This window comes from Diabrotica undecimpunctata, chromosome 6 (assembly GCF_040954645.1).
Source record: "Diabrotica undecimpunctata isolate CICGRU chromosome 6, icDiaUnde3, whole genome shotgun sequence".
Lineage (NCBI taxonomy): Eukaryota > Metazoa > Arthropoda > Insecta > Coleoptera > Chrysomelidae > Diabrotica > Diabrotica undecimpunctata.
The window spans coordinates 28070365-28095169 of NC_092808.1; the positions used below are offsets into that span (position 1 = coordinate 28070365).

The 24805-nt window shown below is 32.0% G+C and overlaps 2 protein-coding genes across 3 annotated transcripts; both read right to left on the reverse strand.

Moving 5' to 3' along the window:
- Positions 1 to 320: 320 nt before the first annotated feature.
- On the reverse strand, positions 321 to 22134 carry LOC140443319 (uncharacterized). 2 transcript variants are annotated; one of them, XM_072534515.1, is made up of 2 exons: positions 22041 to 22134; positions 321 to 2220 (listed from the first exon to the last, which is right to left on the reverse strand). In XM_072534515.1, the coding sequence occupies exons 1-2, from the start codon at positions 22048 to 22050 to the stop codon at positions 995 to 997; spliced, it is 1236 nt and encodes a 411-aa protein (XP_072390616.1). In that variant the 5' UTR covers positions 22051 to 22134; the 3' UTR covers positions 321 to 994. The 2 variants fall into 2 exon arrangements, with proteins under 2 accessions (XP_072390616.1, XP_072390615.1); XM_072534514.1 differs by lacking the exon at positions 22041 to 22134 and adding an exon at positions 5652 to 6211 and having other exon boundaries at positions 322 to 2220.
- On the reverse strand, positions 8486 to 21536 carry LOC140443318 (uncharacterized). The gene is made up of 2 exons (XM_072534513.1): positions 21092 to 21536; positions 8486 to 11412 (listed from the first exon to the last, which is right to left on the reverse strand). Exons 1-2 carry the CDS (start codon positions 21321 to 21323, stop codon positions 9833 to 9835), a joined length of 1812 nt encoding a protein of 603 aa, XP_072390614.1. The 5' UTR covers positions 21324 to 21536; the 3' UTR covers positions 8486 to 9832.
- Positions 22135 to 24805: the final 2671 nt, after the last annotated feature.

Below are 24805 nucleotides of genomic sequence, written 5' to 3' on the forward strand. Positions count from 1 at the left end.
CTGTTCGCGCCGAGATGCTGAGCATCACCAAATAGCCGCCTACACTGCCAAAATCTCGACCTGACTTCCGCATTGATCTCTAGAACGAAAAGTGATATGAGTGTGAATGAAGTGAAAGTGAGTTTTTTCTCGATGCGAGTTGTCTTGACATTCAATCTCAAGCGCGGGTAATCTGAGGGCTAATTATTAGAAACGCCAAAAGACTTCGATATTCTCTCGCCTATATTGATTGATCAGATAATAATTTTAATTATGTAGAAGCGTAAATTGAAAACGCTAAAGAAATAAATGGATAGGGATAGGATAAGGATAAAAATTGAAACGCAATTCGAAATGTTAAATAAAGACCTTATGAAATTTGTATAATACACAGAGTAAACAAAAGTAGGTACTACAATAGTTTTAAAATATTTAATGAACAGTTTGTTGTTTTTATGGTACAAATTTACGCAAGTTTGTACTATTTTTTGAAAGCACTTTTTCACACTCACGAATGAATCACTTTTATGCTTTTTTTACTCTAGAAACGCTATTTTAATTATGATGAATAGGCATATGTGCATACAGCTTTTCTCCAGTGTGAACTGTCAATGTGCTTTCAAATTACCATATAGTCTAAACTGCTTAAAACAAATTTCACACTTGTAAAACTTTTCTTCAGCGTGCACTTTAAAATGTGTTTTCAAATTAAGTGGTTCACTAAACTGCTTCAAACTAACTTTACGTTCGTAAAGTTTTCTCTAGCGTGTATTCGCAAATGATTTTTTAAAATACTTGTTTGAGAAAACTGCTTAAAACAAATTTCAAATTTGTGAGGTATTCTTCCAGTCTGCTCCCTTACATGTACTTTCAAATTACTTGCTTGATTAAAGTGCTTAAAACCAATTTCACATTTGTAAGATTTTTCTCCAGTGCGCGTTCGTAAATTTAGTTTTAAATATCTTGTTGCAGTAAACTGCTTTAAACCAGTTTCACACTTACTAAGTATTTTCCATTAACCAGTACTTTCTCTGGTGTGAACTTTAATGTGTTCATTGAAACTACCTTTTTGAGAAAACTGTTTTAAACAAATCTCACACTGATAAGGTTTTTCTCCAGTGTGCGCCCTCAAATGTATTTTTAAAGAAGCTGTTGTAGTAAATTGCTTAAAACAAATTTCACATTTGTGGGGTTTTTCTCCAGTGTGAACTTTCATGTGAACATTAAAATTACCTTTATGAGTAAACTGTCTTAAACAAATTTTACACTGATAAGGTTTTTCGCCAGTGTGCACCCTTAAATGTGTTTTCAAATTACCTGCTTTGTTAAACTGCTTAAAACAAATTTCACACTTGTAAGCATCTTTTCTGGTGTGAACTTTCATGTGATCAGTAAAATTACCTCTATGAGCAAACTGTTTTAAACAAATCTCACATTGATAAGGTTTTTCTCCAGTATGCACTCTCAAATGTTTTTTCAAATAAGCTGCAGTAAATTGCTTAAAACAAATTTCACATTTGTAAAATTTTTCTCCAGCATGCGTCCTTAAATGTAGTTTCAAATTTCGTGCTTTTTTAAACTGCTTAAAACAAATTTCACACTTGCAAGGTGTGAGTTGTTCAATGTGAGTTCTTAAATGTCGTTTCAAATATTTTGTTGTAGAAAACAGCTTTAAGCAAGTTTCACACTTGTAAGAATCTTTTCCGGTGTGAATTTTCATGTGATCAGTAAAATTACTATTATGAGCAAACCGTTTTAAACAAATCTCACACTCATAAGGTTTTTCTCCAGTGTGCACCCTCAAGTGTATTTTCAAATAATATGCTGTAGCAAATTTGTTAAAACAAATTTCACACATATAAGGTTTTTCTCCAGTATGCGTTCTTAAATGGTTTTTCAAAATACCTATTAGAGAAAACTGCTTAAAACAAATTTCACACTGGTGAGGTTTTTCTCCAGTGTGCACTACCAAATGTACTTTCAATTTACTTGATGTACTAAACCGCTTAAAACAAATTTTACACTTGTGACATTTTTCTCCAGTGTGACATTTCACGTGTTCAGTTAAATGACCTTTTCGAGCAAACTGCTTAAAACAAATTTCACATTTGTAAGGTCTTTTTCCAGTTACAACTTTTATATTTTCACTTAATGATTTTCCTTCAGCATGTGGGTTCATATAATTTTCTTCACGAGATGAATGTTCAGTTATCGTTTCCATCGTGTTATTTTGGAAATAATCTAAAAATGAAAGTGACTTTAATATACATAAACATATGAACACAAGAGTGAGAATAAATGTTAAAACAACGAAATGGCGCAACCAAATTGAAGGTTAATAAAATACAAGAAAATTCAGTGAAACAGGTAGGACAAACAGAAATAAACAACAGATCAACTAGACATACAAAAATTGAGACACGTTCCAAATAATTCAATAAGCTATCTAGAGAAATCAACAAAAGCCATCATCAATAAAACCTCTCTTCCATAAAGAAGTTGACATAAAACAATCTCTAATTCCTCATGAAGTCTTCTAGAACCCCTCGAATATATGGCCTACCCAAAATTAACAAACCCAATATTTCTCTATGTCCCATTTTCAGTATATACAACTGCCCTACACAACCATTGGCACAAAACTCTACAACCTCTCCCCGAAAATGCTTCATGCTTGGTCAAAAATTCTTTTCATTTTATAAACCTTCTTAAACAATACCCTATCTCACCATCAGACATTCTAGTAAATTTAGATATTGTTTCATTTTTACAAAGATTCCTATAGACGAATTGTCAATATCTTTATGAAAGACTTGGAGATACGAGCACTATCCACATCAATTCTCAAACCCATATGTTGGCTACGATATGTTGACGATACATTCGTCATTTGGCCTCACAGCAGGGACGCTTTAGTACCTTTTTAGGCCCAACTGAATGGTACATATCCTAGTATCCAGTTCACGATGGAGGTGAAAACTGATTCATCCCTAGCGTTTCTCGACGTTTAAGACAAAGGAAAACCAATCCCAAGGTGTTTATCACTCTGTTTATCGAAAACCCACCCATACCAATCGTTACTTGCATGCCAACCCTCTCAAATTATTTCAGTCATTAATACTCTTGTCTCCAGATGCCTTTGCAATGATGTAAGTAGACGGTTACCGCGAAAATCACATTAATACAAGCATCCACAGACATCAATCTCCCACTCAATCTCAACCCAAAGACGCAGAACCTCATCATACTTATTTCTCATCATTTTTCCTTACATCAAAGGTGTCACTGACAAAATCCTGAAATCAAGAAGAATAAAGACAATATTTACCCCCCAACAAAAACTTTCATCTTTTGTCTGATCAATCAAAGACAATATTCCAAATGAACAACATGGCGTTTATGAGATTCCTTGTGCAGATTGCCCCCGATCTTATATAGGCCAAAAAAATGGTAGAATCTAAAATAGGATTTATTAAGAGTCCTAATCCGTTCACAATTCGGATTCAATTTCAGTTCTAGGTCAACACCATCTTCGGACAGGTCACAAAGTTGATTTTGAAAACTCCAGAACTATAGCCCCTATTCGCTTCTATAAACCAAGAATTATCCGAGAAACCATAGAAATAGAAACAAGCAAAATTTTCTCAATAAAAGAAATGACAGAACTTGAAGCAGAATGTCTGTGCAGTGCTTAAACGAAATAATGTAAAAATATCCGGAACGTACACTGTCTTTTCACAATCGAAAATAAAATTTATTACTTAATAATAAGAGAACAAAACACAAAAAAATACATTGCTATTTCATAAATTAAAAAAATACTTTAACTACAAAATCAAGAGACATGCATCATCTCTACGACATGTACTCAAAGATAACAGCAACAAATGAAATAAAAAAAATTACAATTATGAGTCTAATATCCACACACTCATTTTATTTCTTTATGTTAGTTAAATCATGGATGACTGTAACGGGCATGGCTGTAATATATTTCTTTAACTTAACTTTAAACAATTGTTTTTTTTTACTTTCCGAGGGCATTGCTTTATTCCTGTTTCTGGTGGAGTATTCATGTAAGTGAAACTGTAGTGTATGTTTATTTTTATATTGGTATAAAGTAACTAAAATATTGCTTAAGTATTTAAATTTATAGAGTAAACTTCGAAAGTTGTTTGTCACATTTGCAATAAGTAGGTTCCATTTTAAATGACTCAATTATTGTAATTCCCAAATACTTCCCAGAATGAGTAGACAAAATATGTTGACCATTAAGTCCTTCATTGGGTATTACTAGTGCTTCATAGTTAGGCAGACTCTTTTTGTAACATCTAAAAAGCTGAAAGAACTTTTTTGTGAAGTTAACAGTTAGTTGATTGTGTGCAAACTAATCAAAACAATTTTTTAAATCATCTTCAGCCAATAATTCTAGGTTCTCACAATTATCTGCAGTACAGCTGTGACATCTACATAAGTAATAATTTTATCTTTTAACTAGTAAATTTGCCCGTCACATGTGACAGGAGATCCAATCAATTGTCATCATATATAATATAGTAAATACATATATATATATATATATATATATATATATATATATATATATATATATATATATATATATATATATATATATATATATATATATATATATTTAAATAGAAACTTTTTTATTTAGTCTGCATTGTTTAATTTTGTTATCTTAAAATATTGTGTACTAAACCACTATTTTGTATATTCTAAATAATTGTAATATTTAATGGGATTGTCCTGTATATTAAATAAATTAAATGAATAAATGGTTTGACAAAGAATATCAGATTAGAATAAGAAAATATGGAACATATGTACAGAGGAGGAATATAAACAAATACATAAAGAAGAAAAGAACTGAATCCACTGAAGAAAGATTAGAAAAACATGAACAAGGGACTAGAATAAATGTGAAAAAAGAAAAGACACATCTATCATGTATCTTGTTCAATATCATGCTTAAAAAATAATAAGTGACGCAACAGTCAATACTCCAGGAACAATAATTAATAAAAGTGTGCAAATACCAGCATTTGCAGATGATGTTGACATAATCGCAAAGTCAAGAAGAGAAATGAGGCATTCAATCAAATAGAATGATCGAGACAAAATCTTGGTCTTAAAATCAATCAGGCCAAAACACATGCAAGTAAAAACGAAGAAATAAAGCAGCTACAAAATCTAACAATAGGATAATGAAACATTAAGAGGGTAAAACACATATGGTTTAGAAACCTAGACACTCTCTAAAAGTGAAAAAAGAATATTATTCACCTTTGAAAGAAAAATCTTGTGACACATACATAGGTACAAAAGAAGCTGGAATTTCTTAGAGAACATTCAACTTTGAGCTATACAAGGATATGGATATTGTAACATTCATTAAAATAGGACAGTTTCACTGGATGGGACACCTAGAGAGAATGGAAGAAGTAGACAATAAGCAAACAACTTCCAAGACCCAAAAAGGGTTGTCAAGGCAGTATTGATACTTCACTTCAAAATCCTTAGTGGACGAGATTAGAGTGTGTTATCTGTAAATTGAATTTATTTAGGTTCATAATTATATTAGTTGATAAAAAGTTATTTCTATTTATACTACTTCTAAATATAGGAGGACTTAAATATTTGTTTCTAACCTTTTTCAGTTTTTTTGATTTCTTCAAATGGGTTATGTTTATTTTCATGTTGTTCTATTTCAGTATTTATGGGACATTTCTGTAAGTCTAAAGAATCATATGTGGCATAAGTACTTTGCCTATTGGATTCCTCCTGAATTTCACATTTAAAGACATCCAAAACAGCATATTTCAAATCATTATACTCTTCTACTGTACACGTTTCCTCGCTAATTTCTTGTTTTACTTCCATTTCATTACACTTGATTTTATGTACTCCAATAATAATATTACATTACAATTACACAATTACACCCAATAAGTGAAATCACTCTGCATTCTATATTGACGTACAGACCATCTAATTTACTTACCGTTGCACGTCATTATCATTGACAGAGATCTAAGTTGACATAGCTGCCAAAGTATAAAAAAATCCTGAATCTATTTTAAATCAAATAGGTCACATAATTATTGCAAAAGTGGATTATACAACAAAACAAATTAATATTTAATGTAAATAAATAGAAACAAAACAAGAGTTAAAAAATAATGTTGTTAAAAACAATTTGACCCGCTTGTGTACGTCGTATAAAAATGTAAAATGGAATACTTAAACAAAAACAACATTTTTTCATTACTTATTAACATTAATCAACACCGCAACTGTCAAATAAGTGTTACCAACTTATGACAAAATATCACGTTTGTTCGATTACAGTTACAGTGTGTTCCTATTATTATATTATTTCTACGCGTATATAATAAAATATGTCTAGTACATGGCTGTAATGCCAGTGTAATCGGCAAAGTGATTCTAAAAAAAAACACACCTACCGCTTAAATATTTCATGTTGGTATCATGTGACTTCACGGGCTATGACGCGGATGACGTGCAAGGGTAAGTAGATTAGATGAAGTATATATAGAATATAGAATGATAGTTCAAATGGGCGATTTGGTTACGGTTATTATACTTCAAAATCAAAACACTCTAGAGGGCGACTGCATAAACTCAAACCAGAATCCACCTCAAACAGAGAACTACGAATGTGCCTCACTCAAAGCTCAAACCGCAAGTACTCAAGCTCAAACTCACACCGTGGCAGCGTCGCCATTGCCAACCCAAAATTTTTGAAATCGGTAGATTGATAAAAAAAAAAATCGGTAGAAATCGGCAGATTTAAAAAATTTAATTTATTTAATAAAAAAGGTAGAGAACAGTTAAAATTACGTTACAAAAAAGTTAAACAATTATGAAAAAAAAATTATAAACTAATCTAATTTTCAGTTGGATGATGAAAAATAAAAAAAATTATGTTTATTCATGTAGGATAACGTTTTTTTCAATAGGGAAAGTACAGCAGTAATTATTACATATTAATTTTTTAGTATGTAACAAGCCTGATATACTTTCTGTACTTAATTTATTTCTCTGCTTTGTTTTCATTAAATTTATAACCAAGAACGAGAATATTCCTTCAACATTTGCCGAGGAGTATGGCACAGATAATTCTCTCACTTGATGATATGTGACAACTAATATCCTTTCCAAGACCGATTAAATAGTTTTATACTACATAAATAGGATATTCCCATATAACAATAAATACTTCCCCTCACAGTTAAACAGTATACCTATCTAATAAATATGTTCCATCATCCTAACTAAGACTTAAGACTATATGGCGAGCGCACCACAGTGTTATGTTATTATTTCAATATTTTGTTTATTATAGACTACATCATCCGAGATCGACACGACACCCACATTGATAATTGTTTTGATGCGTCAGCGGACTTCCGAATAGTTTTAAGAAAGAATTTGTTTGTTTATATTATCGTTTGTACATCAGCTGAAAACTTCTTAATAAATTTGTACATTTTCTTTCAGAAGTATTATCACTTTCTCCATCAAACACATTTATATAGAATAAAAGTCATATATTACACAATACAGACAAATATTAAAATAGTACAAGACTTGTACTTAGTATAATACATAATAAAAATCGGTAGATGAGGTTGCAAAATCGGTATATCGGTAGGGTTGGCAAGGCATCGCTAAAGACCGTGGGCTTAAAACCCATGAAAGATGTAGTTAGGGGGAAGTGGGAAAGGAGTAAGAACCGAGCTATTTATTTAACTTATGCATTCACGATTAATCAAATTTCGATGCCATTGATTTTTTTTGTCTGTCTGTTTTTTGTTTTTTTTTACAATAAAATCTTTAATTTTAATATATTAAATTGTTAATTTTTAATTTTAAAACTTAAAAAGGTATATATTTACAATATTCAACGTATTTATTTTTTTATTACATGTAAATAAAATTTTATAACTTTGAATTAAAAATAGGATTGTTCCAACACTACGAAAAACCGTCACATAACTTTTTATTATACTGTTTTCCTGCCGAAAAATGTATGAAACATTTTAAAAAAATTTCAAAATTTTTCAACCAAAAATTTCATTTTCTCAGGACTTTTCATCAAAGATGAAAATTCAATTGATTGGACAATTTTTGAAATTATTTCATTGAATAATTGTCCTGTTCAAAAAAGTATTCAATGAAACTTTTTACTAAATTTTGAAATTTTCCATTTTGGCGAAACTTCCATAATCTTTTAATAACAACAAAAAGCATTCCTGAATTATTTTTGAAATATTTAACAGTAACTTTTAATGAATAGTCTATGTGAAAGTTTTTACACTGTATGGGTACTATTTAATCGTAAAACATACTTTTCACAATGAATAAATATTGGTGAAATTATTACAATATAGTCTTAAATTGATTTATACGAGGCGTGTTTTTTAAGTACCGTTTTGGAATTAAAAAAAAGACGTGCAAAGATATGGCAATAATTTTATTTTTACATGAAAGACTGTACCTTAATCTACGTTTCTACATAATTTCCGTGAATATTGAGGCACTTGTCATAACGTGGCAGCAGTTTTTGAATACTCTCCTAATAAAATTCTGCCGCCTGACTTGTTAACCACTGCATCACAAACGTTGTGACTTCGTTATCGTCTTGAAGACGCTGACCGCCCAGGTGTTTCTTCAAGTGATGGAACAAATGGTACTCGCTGGGCGCCAGATCAGGGCTGTATGGAGGATGATCTAGAGTTTCCCATTTAAATGATTTGATGAGATCTTTGGTCTGATTAGCCACATGTGGACGGGCATTGTCATGCAGCAAAACGATACCCTTACTTAACTTGCCACGTCTTTTGTTCTGGATTGCACGACGCAGATTTTTCAATGTCTCACAATAAGACGCTGCATTGATTGTCTCATTACGAGGCAGAAACTCCACTAGCAATACTCCTTTTCTGTCCCAAAAAACTGTGCACATGATTTTCCGGGCAGAAATTGTTTGCTTAAACTTCACGTCAATTCCATGGATTGTTGTTTCGATTCTGGTGTGACGTAGGCCACCAACGTTTCGTCACCAGTAACAATTTGGTCTAAAAAATCTTCACCTTCACTGTGGTACCGCTCAAGGAAAGTCAATGCACTGCCTAAACGTTGGGTTTTGTGCAAATCTGTCAACATTTTTGGAACCCAACGTGAACACAATTTCCGGTAATTCAAGTTCTCGGTAACAATGCGATACAAAACACTACGAGAATATTGAGGAAAGCAGTCGGACAATGATGAAATTGTAAAGCGTCTGTTTTTTCTCACCTTTTCGTCCACTTTCTGCTCCAAATTTTCATTAACGGCCGAAGGACGCCCACTCCGTTCTTCATCATGCACATTTGTGCGGCCATCTTTAAATGCTCTCACCCATTTCCTTACCATTCCATTACTCATAATGTTTTGTCCGTAAACTTCAACGATCTCACGATGAATATCGATCGGTTTTACGCCTTTAGTACTAAGAAATCGTATAACAGCCCGTACTTCACAATCAGCGTGACTCACGATTGTTGGAGGCATCTTAAACACTGGAGTAAACAAGTATACAATGAAGAATGTGTGTATTCGCAAATAATTTTTAAAAATATTTATTTGAGAAAACTGCTTGAAACAAATTTCAAATTTGTGAGATTTTTCTCCAGTGTGCTCCCTTAAATGTACTTTCAAATGACTTGCTTGGTTAAACTACTTAAAATCAACTTCACATTTGTAAGGTTTTCTACAGTGTGCGTTCTTAAATCTAGTTAGCAATATCTTGTTGCAGTAAACTGCTTTAAACCAGTTTCACACTTGTATTTTCTCCGGTGTGAACTTTAATATGATCAAAGAAATGACCTTTTTGAGAAAACTGTTTTAAACAAATCTCACACTGATAAGGTTTTTCTCCAGGGTGCACCCTCAAATGTATTTTTAAACAAGCTGCTGTAGTAAATTGCTTAAAACAAATTTCACATTTGTGTGGTTTTTCTTCAGTGTGAACTTTCATATGAACAGTAAAAGTACTGTTTCGAGCAAACTCTTTTAAACAAATTTTACACTGATAAGGTTTTTCTCCAGTGTGCACCCTCAAATGTCTTTTTAAACAAGCTGCTGTAGTAAATTGCTTAAAACAAATTTCACATTTATGAGGTTTTTCTCCAGTGTGTATCCTTAAATGTGCCTTCAAATTACTTGCTTGGTTAAACTGCTTAAAACAAATTTCACACTTGTAAGTATTTTGTCCGGTGTGAAGTTTTATGTGATCAGTTAAACGGCCTTTTTGAGAAAACTGTTTTAAACAAATCTCACACTGATAAGGTTTTTCTCCAGTGTGCACCCTCAAATGTATTTTTAAAGAAGCTGCTGTAGTAAATCGCTTAAAACAAATATCACATTTGGGAGGTTTTTCTCCAGTGTGCTCTCTTAAATGTATTTTCAAATTACGTCTTCGTTTAAACTGCTTAAAACAAATTTCACACTTGTAAGTATATAGCCCGGTGTGAACTTTCATATGATCGGTAAAAGTACCTTTTTGAGTAAACTGTTTTAAACAAATATCACACTGATAAGGTTTTTCTCCAGTGTGCACTCTCAAATGTATTTTCAAATAAGTTGCAGTAAATTGCTGAAAACAAATTTCACATTTGTACAATTTTTCACCAGTGTGCGTCCTTAAATGTAGTTTCAAATTTCGTACTTTTTTAAACTCCTTAAAACAAATTTCACACTTGCAAGGTTTTTCTTCAGTGTGCGTTCTTAAATGTCGTTTCAAACATTTTGTTGTAGAAAACAGCTTTAAACAAGTTTCACACTTGTAAGCACCTTTTGCGGTGTGAATTTCCATGTGATCAGTAAAATTACGTTTTTGTGCAAACTGTTTTAAACAAATATCACACTGATAAAGTTTTTCTCCAGTGTGCACCCTCAAATGTATTTTTAAATAAGCTGCTGTAGTAAATTGCTTAAAACAAATTTCACATTTGTGAGGTTTTTCTTCAGCGTGCACACTTAAATGTACTTTCAAATTACTTGCTTGGTTAAACTGCTTAAAACAAATTTCACACTTGTGAGGTTTTTCTCCAGTGTGCACTATCAAATGTACTTTCAAATTACCTGCTGTACTAAACCGCTTAAAACAAATTTCACACTTGTGAGATTTTTCTCCAGTGTGACCTTTCACGTGTTTAGTTAAATTAACTTTTCGAGCAAACTGCTTAAAACAAATTTCACATTTGTAAGGTCTTTTTCCAATTACAACTTTCATATTTTTACTTAATGGTTTTCCTTCAGCATGTGGGTTCATATAATTTTCTTCGTGAGATGAATGTTCAGTTATTGTTTCCATAATTTCCATCGTGTTCTTTTGGAAATAATCTAAAAATCAAAGTGACTTTAATATACATAAACATATGAACAAAACAGTGAGAATGAATGTTAAAAAATAACGAAATGTCATAATCAAATCGAAGGTTAATAAAACACAAGAAACTTCAGTGCAACAGGAGGGACAAATAGAAACAAACAACAGATCAACTAGACAAAACAATTTCTAATTCCTCGTGAAAAGTCTTCTAGAACCCCTCGAATATATGGCCTACCCAAAATTCACAAACGCGATATTCCTCTACGTCCCATTTTCAGTACATACAACTGCCCTACACAACCATTGGCCCAAAACTCTACAACCTCTCGCCGAAAATGCTTCATCCTTCGTCAAAAATTCTTTTCATTTTATAGAACTTCTTAAACAATACCCAATCTACCCATCAGATATTCTAACAGTATATAAATACAGTATTCAGCAATACCACTTATCCCTCATTAAACATTGTACGTCTAACACATATTTCAACTTCCAAAATCAATTCTACCACTATCTCCAGTAATTGTAAATATCTTTATAGAAGACTTCCGAGACCCGAGCACTATCCACAATAATGTTCAAACCCATATGTTGGCTACGATATGTTGACGATACATTCGTCATTTGGCCTCACGGTAGGGACGCTTTAGTACCTTTTCAGGCATATCTGAATGGTATACATCCTAGTATCCAGATCACGATGGAGGTGGAAACTGATTCATCCCTACCGTTTCTCGACGTTACGACAAAGAAAAACCAATCCCAAGGTTTTCATTTATCTTAATCGAAAAACCACCCATACCAATCGTTACTTGCATGGCAACTCTTATCATCCCCCTTCACAAATTATTTCAGTCATTAATACTCTTGTCTCCAGACGCTTTTGCGATGATGTAAGTAGACGGTTACCGTGAAAATCACATTAATAGGGGCATCCACAGACATCAATCTCCCACTCAATCTCAACCCAAAAACGCAGAACCTCATCATACGAAAGCTTTTTTTCCTTAGATCAAAGGTAACATTGACAAAATCCTTAAATCAAGAAGAATAAAGACAGTATTTACCTCCCAACAAAAACTTTCATCTCTTGTCTGATCAATCAAAGACAATATTCCAAACGAACAACACGGCCGGCGTTTATGAGGTTCCTTGTGCAGATTGTCGCCGATCTTACATAGGCAAAAAAAAACATAGAATCCAAAATAGGATTTATGAACAGTCCATATCTGTTCACAATTCGGATTCAATTTCAGCTCTAGGTCAGCACCATCTTCGTACAGGTAACAAAGTTGGTTTTGAAAACTTCAGAACTATAGCCCCTATTCGCTTATATAAACCAAGAATTATCCGAGAAACCATAGAAATAGAAACAAGCAAAATTTTCTCAATAAAAGAAATGACGGCATCGGTTTACCTTCAACATGGAGTGCTCTCATAAAGAAAATATCATCTGCCGATAACTGGAAGCAGAATGTTTGGGGAGTGGTTAAACGAAATAATATAAAAATATCCTGAACATACACTGTTTTTTCACAATCGAAAACAACATTCATTGCTTAATAATAAGAGAACAAAACACCAAAAAATTACATTGCTAAATTAAAACAAAATACTTCAACTACAAAATCAAGAGAAATGCATCATCCTTACGACGTGTTTACTCAAAAATAACAGGAACAAATGAAATAAAAAAAACAATTAAAATTATGAGCCACACACTTATTTTATTTCTTCTTCGTCAGTTAAATCATGGATAACTAAGGAGCATGTCTGTAATATATTCCTTTAACTGGATATCAGTTGGTAAAACATTAAATGACCTAGGAAGTAGGTAAGTGAAACAACGCTGTCCAATTGTTTTTTAACTTTTCGGGGGTACTTTTTTCCGGGCGATTGATTTTAAAATTTTTCTTTGAACAACATTAAGTTGTTCCAAATGATTGATACACGCCCCACCATACATAAGAATGCCATAGCATAATATTGATTCGACTAAGGCAAAGTATATTGTTTTTAAAAGGGACGGTTCTAGTGTTGTATCAATCGCGATTGATTCGTTCGTTTTGATTCAATCACTTCCAAAGTATTGAACGACCTAATCCCGATAGTCCATAACGATCTAATCGTATGGTGACAAAAATCTATTGATCGACCGCTGATCGAGACTGAACCAAAACAAAATCGCACAGCCAATACGCTCATTACTTTCGGTCCTAGGTCGTTCCTCACTTGCGACGAGGACCGATATATGCCATGTGGCTGAATGATTGCGTTCGTTTGAATGATTGAAAACTTAAAATACTACATATTGAATAAAGAATTTCGTGCAAGGCAGCGACTAAGCTACAGACCGGGAGTATTGGAGTTGGAAAATATTCTATCGGGCCCAAGCGATTGCTTTCGCTTGTGTTGTTAATAGTTATTAGGTAGTTAAAATCATAAAATATCGTAAAATTAAAATTTGCTCAATGACAATAAATATTTATATTTGGATGCAGCACATATTTCCATATAAATCTATAATTATTTCTCAGTTGACTGAATTACACTAAGAACCTAAAAACAAAAACATAATAAATTCTAGCTTCTCGAATATTTCTTCTGGAATCTAAGCTAAGCCCTACTCGCACTAACATAAACGTATGGAGAACAATGAAGGTGAATACACATATATGAAATACGGTAAGCAATACTACCGCTTTTCAGTCGATTCAGCTCAATCAATCGGTTATTTGTTATTTGTTTTAAACGGCAACGAAAAGTATTAAAACGACCGAACGATTGAAATGATTCGTTTATTTTCAGAGTCGGTCACTGATTGATTCGGTTCTTTTAAAATGAACGATTAACACTAGACGGTTCTAAAATATTGCTTGTCACATTTCCAATACGAAGGTTCCATTTTAAATGACTATCAATGATTGTAATTCCCAAATACTTTACAGAATGAGCAGACAAAATATGTTGACCATAAGTCCTTCATTGGTTATTGTTAGTGCTTCATAGTTTGGCAGACTCTTTTTGTAACATCCAAAAAGCTAAAAGGACGTCTTTGTGAAGTTAACAGTTAGTAGTTTGTGTGCAAACCAATCAAAACAATTTTTTATATCATCTTCAGGCAATAATTTTAGGTTCTCACAATTATCTGCATTGTACAGTACAGCTGTGCCATCTGCATAACTAGTGTGACCAACTAGCCAGAAAAATCGGGGACGTGGCCCGAATTACGAAGTCGTGTCCCGGCGTCCTGGACAAGACTTCCGGACCATCCAAATTTTTAACTTTTTGGGAAAATTCTGTTTGGGCGTATCATATGCTTAAGGAAAATGAAAAATTTCACTCAGCTGATTGCTCATCAAAAATATTTCAGAATTGCTTCGGATTGAATAAATTTCAGTCAGCTCATACTAAATGTGAGGCAATTGTTAAAATTGTCTTTGGTCCGTACATCGAAAATCAATTGGTTGATGCAATGAACAACGCAATAGACGTCAGTATAATTACCGATGCGTCTAACCATGGAAACGTAAAGATATTCCCGGTTGTGGTGAGATATTTCGTTCCACTATAAGGCATGAAGACGAAAATATTGAATTTTACGGCTGAAGATGGGGAAATATCTGATATTATTGTGCAGCTCTTGAGGAACACTCTTGAAAAGTACAACATCTTAAGAAAGTTAGTTTCATTCTGCGGCGATAATACTAATACTAATTTTGGTGGTAAAAACCGAGGTGGGCAAAACAATGTTTACTACAAACTAAAGTCACAGGTAAATCCAAATTTGATGGGAACCGGTTGTGCGGCTCACATTATTCACAACACTTTGCAATTTGGCTGCAATATGTTACCATTTGACGTGGAATTAATTATGGTGAAAATTTATTCCCATTTTTATCGTTTCACTGTTTGTACACACATTTTGTTTGTGTCACACATTTGAAAGAGTCTTGTGAAACCGCAAACGTTGAATACCAGAAAATTCTTGGTTGTGGGAAAACTCGCTTTTTGGAAATGTTTACATGCGTGCAATCAATCTTACGAGTTTATGATGGATTAAAGGCGTATTTTCTGGAAACTTCAAACAGCCCAAAAACTGAAGGATTTTTTCAAAGACCCATGTTCGAAAGTTTGGTTGTTGTTCATTATTGATCAGGTAAAAGAAGCTTTACATCTAGGCAATGCAAGTCTGTCTTGCAAGGCATATCTCTTGCCTAGCCTGTTTACATCAGAGCTATTTCTGTGCAATTTTTGATACCACTTTCATTGTTGTCAACAAGAGAAATATACCAAAACATTAACTTTAGATATTTCACCTGGAAATTTCAGTCCAGCACTAAATATATTAAAATATAAATCACAAATTATTATATAAATAATACAAACTTACACAATAATATGTGATAATGTTCAGTTTTATTCTAAACTATAATTTTCATGCTTGGCTCTTGCTTAGCATGAAAATTGTATAATGTAAAACCATCTCAAGAAACGTGTTAAAAAATTACTTTTAATCACTTCATGACTTGAATATTTGAATCTAACCTGAATTGCAATTGTTTTTTTATAGACTAAGATTTTCAATCGGACAGTCTTAAGAATTGAAGGTGAAGAAGTAGCTGCGATTGAAATGACACAGGCTTTGGACGATTTCCTGCAGTCATTGAAAACAAGAGTGGACTCACAGTTCATGTCGTCAGCTGTATTAAACAAAGTAAACAAAGAAGACTCGGACCTCGATATAGTTAAACAAACGGTGTTGCAAACAGCGCTTCCATTTTATCAAAGTTGCATCGATTATCTCGAGCAGTGGAAATCACAGTTTGAAGATGTATTCATATTTGGATGGGCTACACTCGCTACCGAGCCGAATTGGAATGAAGTCGAGGCAACGAATAACTGCATGGCATAGAATAATTGGATTAGCGTAGAAGAAAACGATGTTGACTTATTTGACCAGTTCGGATATGTAAAGAAATTTGTGACCAGTGATAAAATTACAGCTTGGAACGAAAATCACACAAAACCAATCAATGCTGGGTCGAATGCTTCAAACACAGTAAATATAAAGTATGATCTGGTGCACTTTTGACCTGCCATCATGGTTTTTTTACTATACCCTGTATACATATATATATATATATATATATATATATATATATATATATATATATATATATATATATATAACGTAAACATTAAATATTGGGTTTGCAGCAATAAAAAAAGCTTGGAATAAAAATTTAAAAGAGTATATGTTTCATTTTTTATTGCTGCAAACCCAATATTTAATGTTTACTTCTTTACGTTGTCAGCAAATACTTCTGGTTCATTATATATCTATATATATATATATATATATATATATATATATATATATATATATATATATATATATATATATATTGTTCAGACGGCGATAGGATTTTATATCTAAACTAACATAAAGCTTTAAATTATTTTGTATTAAATTCTACCTGAAAAATATTATTAAAATTAATTATTAATTATATTAATATGTAATTCATGAAGTATTATTAATTAAAAGTATCGTTTTAAGAACAAAATATCGTACCTACAAATCGTACCTTGCGAAACAACTTACTTCACCACCTCTCCCCTACTAAAACATTCATTGACTTTTACCCTTTGTAAAAAATTTTAAGACGTTATCTCTGAAACTTAGGCCAAAGTTTCCAAGAGTTGCTTATGGCAATAATGTGGGCTTTCCTCTATTGACTGAATCATAAATACGACCCATTAATGAAGCAATTGCATCATCTGTACCTCTAAATTCAAAAAAGTCAAATTGATTATCATAAATGATTTTATGTAAATCTAAAAATTTTACTATCCTAGTTTTAATCGTCTTTTCCATAATTTTTGCAAGGCTAGAGGTTAGTGAAATTGGACAGTAATTTTGTACAGTAATTGCCAGCACATAAATAAACAAAGCTATAAGGAAAACACTACAAAAATATACACAAAGACACCTGGAAATCACCAAATAGACTTAAAGTAAATATAAAAGATCATGTTAGTGTAGACTGTATTTAATAGATCAGTCCAAATTCTACCATATGCTGATGGTGTGGACATTTTAACAGAAACCAGGGTGAGAACCACGGAAATCCTAACTGAGCTAGTAGCAGCAGCAGAACAGATGGGATTACATATATATCAAAATAAAATCAAATTCTAATACAAACACAAGAGCTGGAAATGTTGATGCAGATCTAATTGTCAGTGACCCAAACTTCGCAGATGTCAATGGGGTTCCTGTTCTCACATGTAGCATGGGTCCCAGAATTGAACATGATAAAAAAAGATTCTAATATCGCAATCAATCGGAATGAAAAGACGGGGTATACCAACGCTAAGGTAAATAGACCGGATTCACAGGATGCTGAGAAGATCAGTGAGAATGATGTTATTGTAGAACAAAGACACCAATCGAATATATAGAAAAGGAAAGAGGTTAGAAACATGAACGATACAATCTAGAAGGACTCAAAGATATGAATAACAATCAGATGACAATCAAATTATGTCAATCAAACTACTATGGACGGTAAAGAGATGGCAAATTTGTTTAAGGTATTTTTTTCAATCTGTCTATACAGACAATCAAAACACTTTTTACCCTCTTGAAAATAAAGTTACGAATATTAGTAATACAGTATACTCCCTCTATAACGAACACAGGTACTACGAGGTTTCGCTTATAACGAGATACATTAGATGTTCTGTGAAATTTCAATGGGACTATAATCCTCTGTAGCGAGTGTTTTTTACGTTTCTGGCCCGGCCGTAGCTATAAATAAATAGCCTTTTTAACTGCCGCCCGCAATAAACTTTTGTTTAATCTACAGATCGATATTGTGTTGTCAGAAATTTAAAATTTATGATTCACAATAGTCAGTATAGGGGTTTGACCATTCGCACCTAATAAATGTTTTAACATATATCATTGACAATAAAAGTAAACAACTTTTTTTTCAAAAATGCCATTCAAACAATATTAAGCATCTTATATTGCTCCGAATGGTTTCACTATATGAAGTCAATGTTTTAGAAAACTACATATTCATATGTATGCACAGTATTATTGTTGTCTGATATAATGAGATCGGCTTATAACAAGGTAATTAGTGTGCCATTTCAGTTCTCGTTATAGAGAAGGTCTACTCTAGCATTAACTGCAGACAAATTTCAATTTCAAGCAAATAAGGAAATTCCAAATAAGCTTATAAATGGTCCTGATAGTATTTCTAACATGTTGCACTAAAAAAATGTGTGTGCACAATTGTATTGCCATTGTATCTACTATTTAACAAGTCTTTTTCATCTTTAACTTTTGCTAACATTTGTAAAGAAAGCAAAATTTCCAAAATTTTTAAAACCTGACAAAAAATAACATTGACAACTATTTCAGCATCTGTATCAAATCTGCAATATCAAAATTATTTGATTTACTAGTTAGCATGCAGATTTCTTTAATGTCTTATAAGTCAGGAGTAACATGGCTTCTCCAAAAATAACTAAACTTTGACTAATGTATTAACCTATCAACATGATATTCTAAACAACATTGAAAGCAGGAAGTAGACTGATTCAATTTATACAGATTTCTCTAAGGCATTTGATTGTGTTGATCAGGAAATACTGTATACTAAGTTGATTTTGAATATTTTTGACCCAAACTTTTTTTCTTGGTGGAGAAGCTCCTTCATTGGATATATTCAAAGAGTTAAAATAGGATGTTATTTTTCTGATGAAATTGTGGTCACATCTGGGTTTCCAAAGGAAGGCCATAGTTCTCCTGTCCATGAATGATATAGTTACATGTTTTTTGTATTGCAGCTGTGTGAAATTTGCTGATGATCTCAAATTTTTGAGAACCATTGAAAGTATTTCAGATCAGGAACGGCTTCAGGAGGACTTAAATCGTTTGTCAGAGTGGTGCCAAAATATAAGCTATATTTGAATATCAACAAATACAATTTTATAAGTTTCTCTAGAAAAACTACTAGGTTTGAGTCAAGTTACTTTATTGATAACCAACCACTGAAATACACATCTATCAGATCTGGGTGTAATTTGAGAAGTTACACTCAATTAATTCTATATCAATTAGGGGGTCAACGATGCTGGGATTTATTACTAGAAATTCTAGTTTTCCCTCCATTGCAACCACAAGAATGTGCTATTGTTCTTTGGTCAGGTCTATGCTGGAGTACTCTTCAGCCATATGGTCTCCTTATTTCTGGATACATTCTGATTTCTTAGAGAGAGTTCAGCATAAATTCCTATGGATGTGCATCTTTCAAAGTGCGAATATAATGACCATGACTACACTACCATGGAGAGGCCTATGAGCTTGCCTGCTTTAAGTATTAGGAGGGATCTGTTTGCTTTAACTTTGATTTTTGAATTAAACTAAAGAGTTGTTGGACCTTAGAGTGTAGAAACTTAACTTAATTGTAATAATACTTTATGTTTTTATTGTAACTAGATAATACTTTATATAATTTTTTTATTTTTAATGATATTTTCCCATCTTTATAGTGCTGGATCTTAGAATGATAAAATTAACTGCAGGGTTTATACTGTTTATAGGTTTTAAGATTATGTGTGTATATATGGGTATATATATATATATATATATATATATATATATATATATATATATATATATATATATATATAGTTTGTTATTTCCTGACTGTAAATATTTAAATAGAAACTTTTTTTATTTAGTCTACATTGTTTAGTTTTGTTATCTTAAAATATTGTGTACTTAACCACTATTTTGTATATTCTAAATAATTGTAATATTTAATGGGGTTGTCCTGTATATTAAATAAATTAAATTAAGTGAATAAATGGTTTGACAAAGAATATCAGATTAGAATAAGAAAAAGAGGAGGAATATAAACAAATACATAAAGAAAAGAAAATCCAATGAAGAAAGATTAGAAAAACATGAACAAGGGACTAGAATAAATGTGAAAAAGGGGAGACACATCTATCATGTATCTTGTTCAACATCATGCTTAAAAAAGAATAAGTGACGCAACAGTCAATACTCCAGGAACAATAATTAATAAAAGTGTGCAAATACCAGCATTTGCCGATGATGTTGACATAATCGCAAAGTCAAGAAGAGAAATGATAAAGGCATTCAATCAAATAGAATTATCTAGACAAAATCTTGGTCTTAAAATCAATCAGGCCAAAACACATGCAAAATGTAAGTATGCAAGTAAAAACGAAGAAATAAAGCAGCTACAAAATAGGACAATAAAACATTACGGATATTGTAACATTCATTAAAATAGGACAGCTTCGCTGGATTTGACAGGTAGAGAGAATATAACTTTAAAAATAAAAATAAATTAAAAAAAAAACAGGAATCAGATCAGAATAGAGAAGAATGCTAATAATCCTATATGGTTGAAACAAAATAAATAAAAAAAAGAATGGAGAAAAATGCTGGAACAGGCCAAGACCCAAAAAGGGTTGTCAAGACAGTATTGATACTTCACTCCATATTCCTTACTGGACGAGATTAGAGTGTGGTATCCGTAAATTGAATTTATTTAGGATCAAAATCATATTAGTTGATAAAAAGGTATTCCTATTTATACTAATTTTAAATATACGACATAAATATTTGTTACTAACCTTTTTCAGTTTTTTGGATTTCTTCAAATTTGTTATGATTATTTCCATGTTGTTCTATTTCAGTATTTATGGGACATTTCTGTAAGTCTAAAGAATCATATGTGACATGAGTACTTTGCCTATTGGATTCCTCCTGAATTTCACATTTAAAGCCATCCAAAACAGCATATTCGAAGTCATTATACACTTCTATTTTACACGTTTCCTCGCTAATTTCTTGTTTTACTTCCATTTTATTACACTTGATTTTGTGTATTGCAATAATAATTTTACCAAAGAATATTAATTTGATTTTACATCCAAAAAGTGAAATTACTTCTGCATCTATTTAATTATCAATCAAGAGGTATTGTCCTGTCAGCCATTTTTTTCGAACAGACATTTTGATCAGACATTGATCAGATTTTGTAAACAAACAGAACTTTATATCATTCCACGATACACAGACTACTGTGTATCGTGATATCATTCTGCTCCAGTTCTGCTCTGTTGTTCACTTTCTTCTAATTCTTCTTCTATTCCCTTGAAAGACACTGACACTAGACGGCTGTTCCAATAGCTTATATCACACAGGTAATATGGTAAACCTAATTAATACAAGTTAATAATAAAATTATTTACTAATTTAATTAATCGGCGTATTTAATTACTATTTACTAATTAATTTAATTAATCGGCGTTTTTCAAATTCAAAGCTTTTTCAATTTTCAAATCTAAACTGAATAAAATACCACAATAAAACCAAAGATTAAAAAAGTTTTATACTGTGTTCATGGATATGTTTCTGTTTGATTATTCTTGGTAAATACTTATTTACAATAAAGTAAAAATGGAAGATACATTTATTAATTATGAAAATAGTTATTTGGAATAAAATTAGTTTCACTTTTAGTACTTTTAAAATACACATTTACAATATTTTCATTGTAGATTTTATATGAATTTATACCTAATAACATTTTTGCTTCTTTTTACAGCCTGTACTATTTTTTAGAACCAAATTGAACTTCCATATGAAGAAATTCCCAGCACGTCAACTAAATCTACAGAATCCATTTCACATATGAATACTTCTGTTGATGTTACACCAAGAAAACGAAAGCTAATTGAACAATTAAATCGCAGCCAATTAATACCTAAGTATCAAAAAAAAAAAAAAATAAATAAAATTGTCCTTAATATCAAAAAAACTATTTTGAAGAGAGAAAAAGCTTGCAGTCATGAAGAATATTGTTTCGGAACCTAAGAAACAATTAGGTATTTAGAGGAAGCAGTTCTGGATATTATTTCAAAAATAGGTGGACCAGAAGAAATGTTTTTAAGACAATATAGAAAATTTAAAAGTCAATCACTAAGTACTTCGACAATATTCATAGCAACTTAAAGTCTTTGCTTTGACCCTCCTTTATTATTCACCTGCTGCTTATAAGAAGAGATAAGAGAAGGTTATCATGTTCGATGATAACAACGAAATTATATTGTGGAACTACCTGAAAGAGCTTAACAAATTTGCAAGAAAAAGAATCCTTTAATCTTGCTAATAAATTAAGATTTCAGCATACTTATAGCTTTTTATAAACAAAAAATTAAAGTTCGTCTTGCTACCCAGGTATTTAGCGAAAGTGTTGCATCTGCTTTGATATTTTGTTCAGAGGAACTGCAGTTACAGCAATTCAAGGGAGTTGAAGCCACAGCTAGATTTGTTATGATAATGAACAATTTATTTGATGTCATTAATTCTAGAAATTTGTTACAGTTTAGTTATAAAAAACCCCTACCTATTCAAAATTATTTAGAAATAAGTAGTTTCCTACAGTCTACTGATAAGTATCTTAGTGCATTAAAAACCAATGTTGGTGGTACTCTTTTGTTAGACACTGTTCGTAACACAGGGTTTTTAGGTCTTAAAGTTTGCATAAAAAGTTTAGATCTTATATATATAAAACATTAGTAACTTCTGGCATATTAACTTTTTTACCATTATATAAGTTCTCCCAAGATCATATTGAACTATTTTTTGGATGTATTAGATCACAAGAGGACTATAATAATAACCCAACAACTCGTCATTTCATTTCAGCTTGTAAAAAATTATTAGTTCACATTGAACTGAGTGACAGTTTTAGAAGCAACTGCATACCATTAGAAAAAGTGTCCATACTAAAATGTGATCCCATCTTGCAAATAAATAAATCTTCAAGAGATTTTAGAATCTTATACCAAGATCCAGCTTTTAATGAAATAGATGTTATGATGGATCATGATTACTTGCCAGATACTCTGAGTGAATATGCAAAGTACCGTAAAACGGGGTTACTTTGCACCATAGTTTTTAGTTTCATTTTCTTAGAGAGGATATAACGTTACTCGAAAGAAGATCTAAACTTTTTATTATAAATATCTATCCAACAGGTCGTAATATAGCTCTTATTATAGCTGTTTTTTAGTTATATTGCATAATTAAGAGATTATCCCAATTTTATTAGTGGTGCAAAGTATACCCTAGAAGAGTCATACTTTGCACCACTTGATATTTTAATAATATTTGGCTACGAAATGCTTGCTGGTGCATAGTAATCCTACCTGATTTTAAACTTTGCACCATTTAAATGCAAAAAAAATGTTGGTAGGCCCAGTTTTTTGAATATAAACATACCTACATTTATGAAAGACGCCTAACAGGAAAGAACATTGCTACATTTTAAATGAACAAACTTTATTATAAGTACAATAGTGAAAATACAAAGTTTGAATCTAATTCCACCACAATTTGTCGCATTCTGGAACAATGTAAAATCCTCGTCTGGAAATTTTCTTGGGAGGATTTATGGCGCCAATTACATTGTCCCACGAATACCATATTTCGTCGCGCCTTTCTGGCCATTTCCAAAACTTATCGATTTTGACATGGCGTTGATCATCGCTCCGTCATTTTGGTGTTATGACTCCAGGGTAAACATGATCTTCATAGACAAATAAAACGTACTCACCAATATTTTTTTTAATATGATCTAATGCAGTTTTTAACTTTTTCGGCGATATTTGTTCCGAGAGAACTTGACGCGAGTTTTTCATTAAATTCGCTTTCTTCTTCCATCTCTTGCAGCTCATTTATTTCATCATCTGATGAATCCCTACCTAGTGGAAAGTGGTCGTCCAAAGCAATATCATTATGTGAATCATCTATGACTTCTGGCTCAACAGCTCGATGAAGTGTGGAAATAGATGCTTCAGTTACATCTTCTAAACTAATTTCAGAATGGGCAATACTTTGTCCTGCTGGAACATTTATTTTCTTTTTCTTCCCACGTGTCTTAGACTGGGTGGCTTCCTTTCTTTTATCTTCTAAATATCGAATGAAAGTGTTTTAGATATCTGACGAACTTGATTATTATTATTATTTGTTGTATGACTATCAGTTATCACACTAGATTGCTGAGTTGTTTTTAACCGCTCCAAGAGCGGTGTTATATCTCAAGGAACGATACCTCATTTCCTAAATCCCGACTTTAATATATCATCGCTATTCTTTTGTATTTTTTCGATTAATGATCGTAAAATGCTGTTTCTCAAGTACATTTGATCTACTTCCCACATGAGTTTCCGTATATTCAGATAAAATTTCCCTCCAAGCCTTTTTCATTGGGGCAAATAATGCAACATCTAGCGGTTGTGTAACGTGGGTGCTATTCGGAGGCAAGCATATAAAATGAA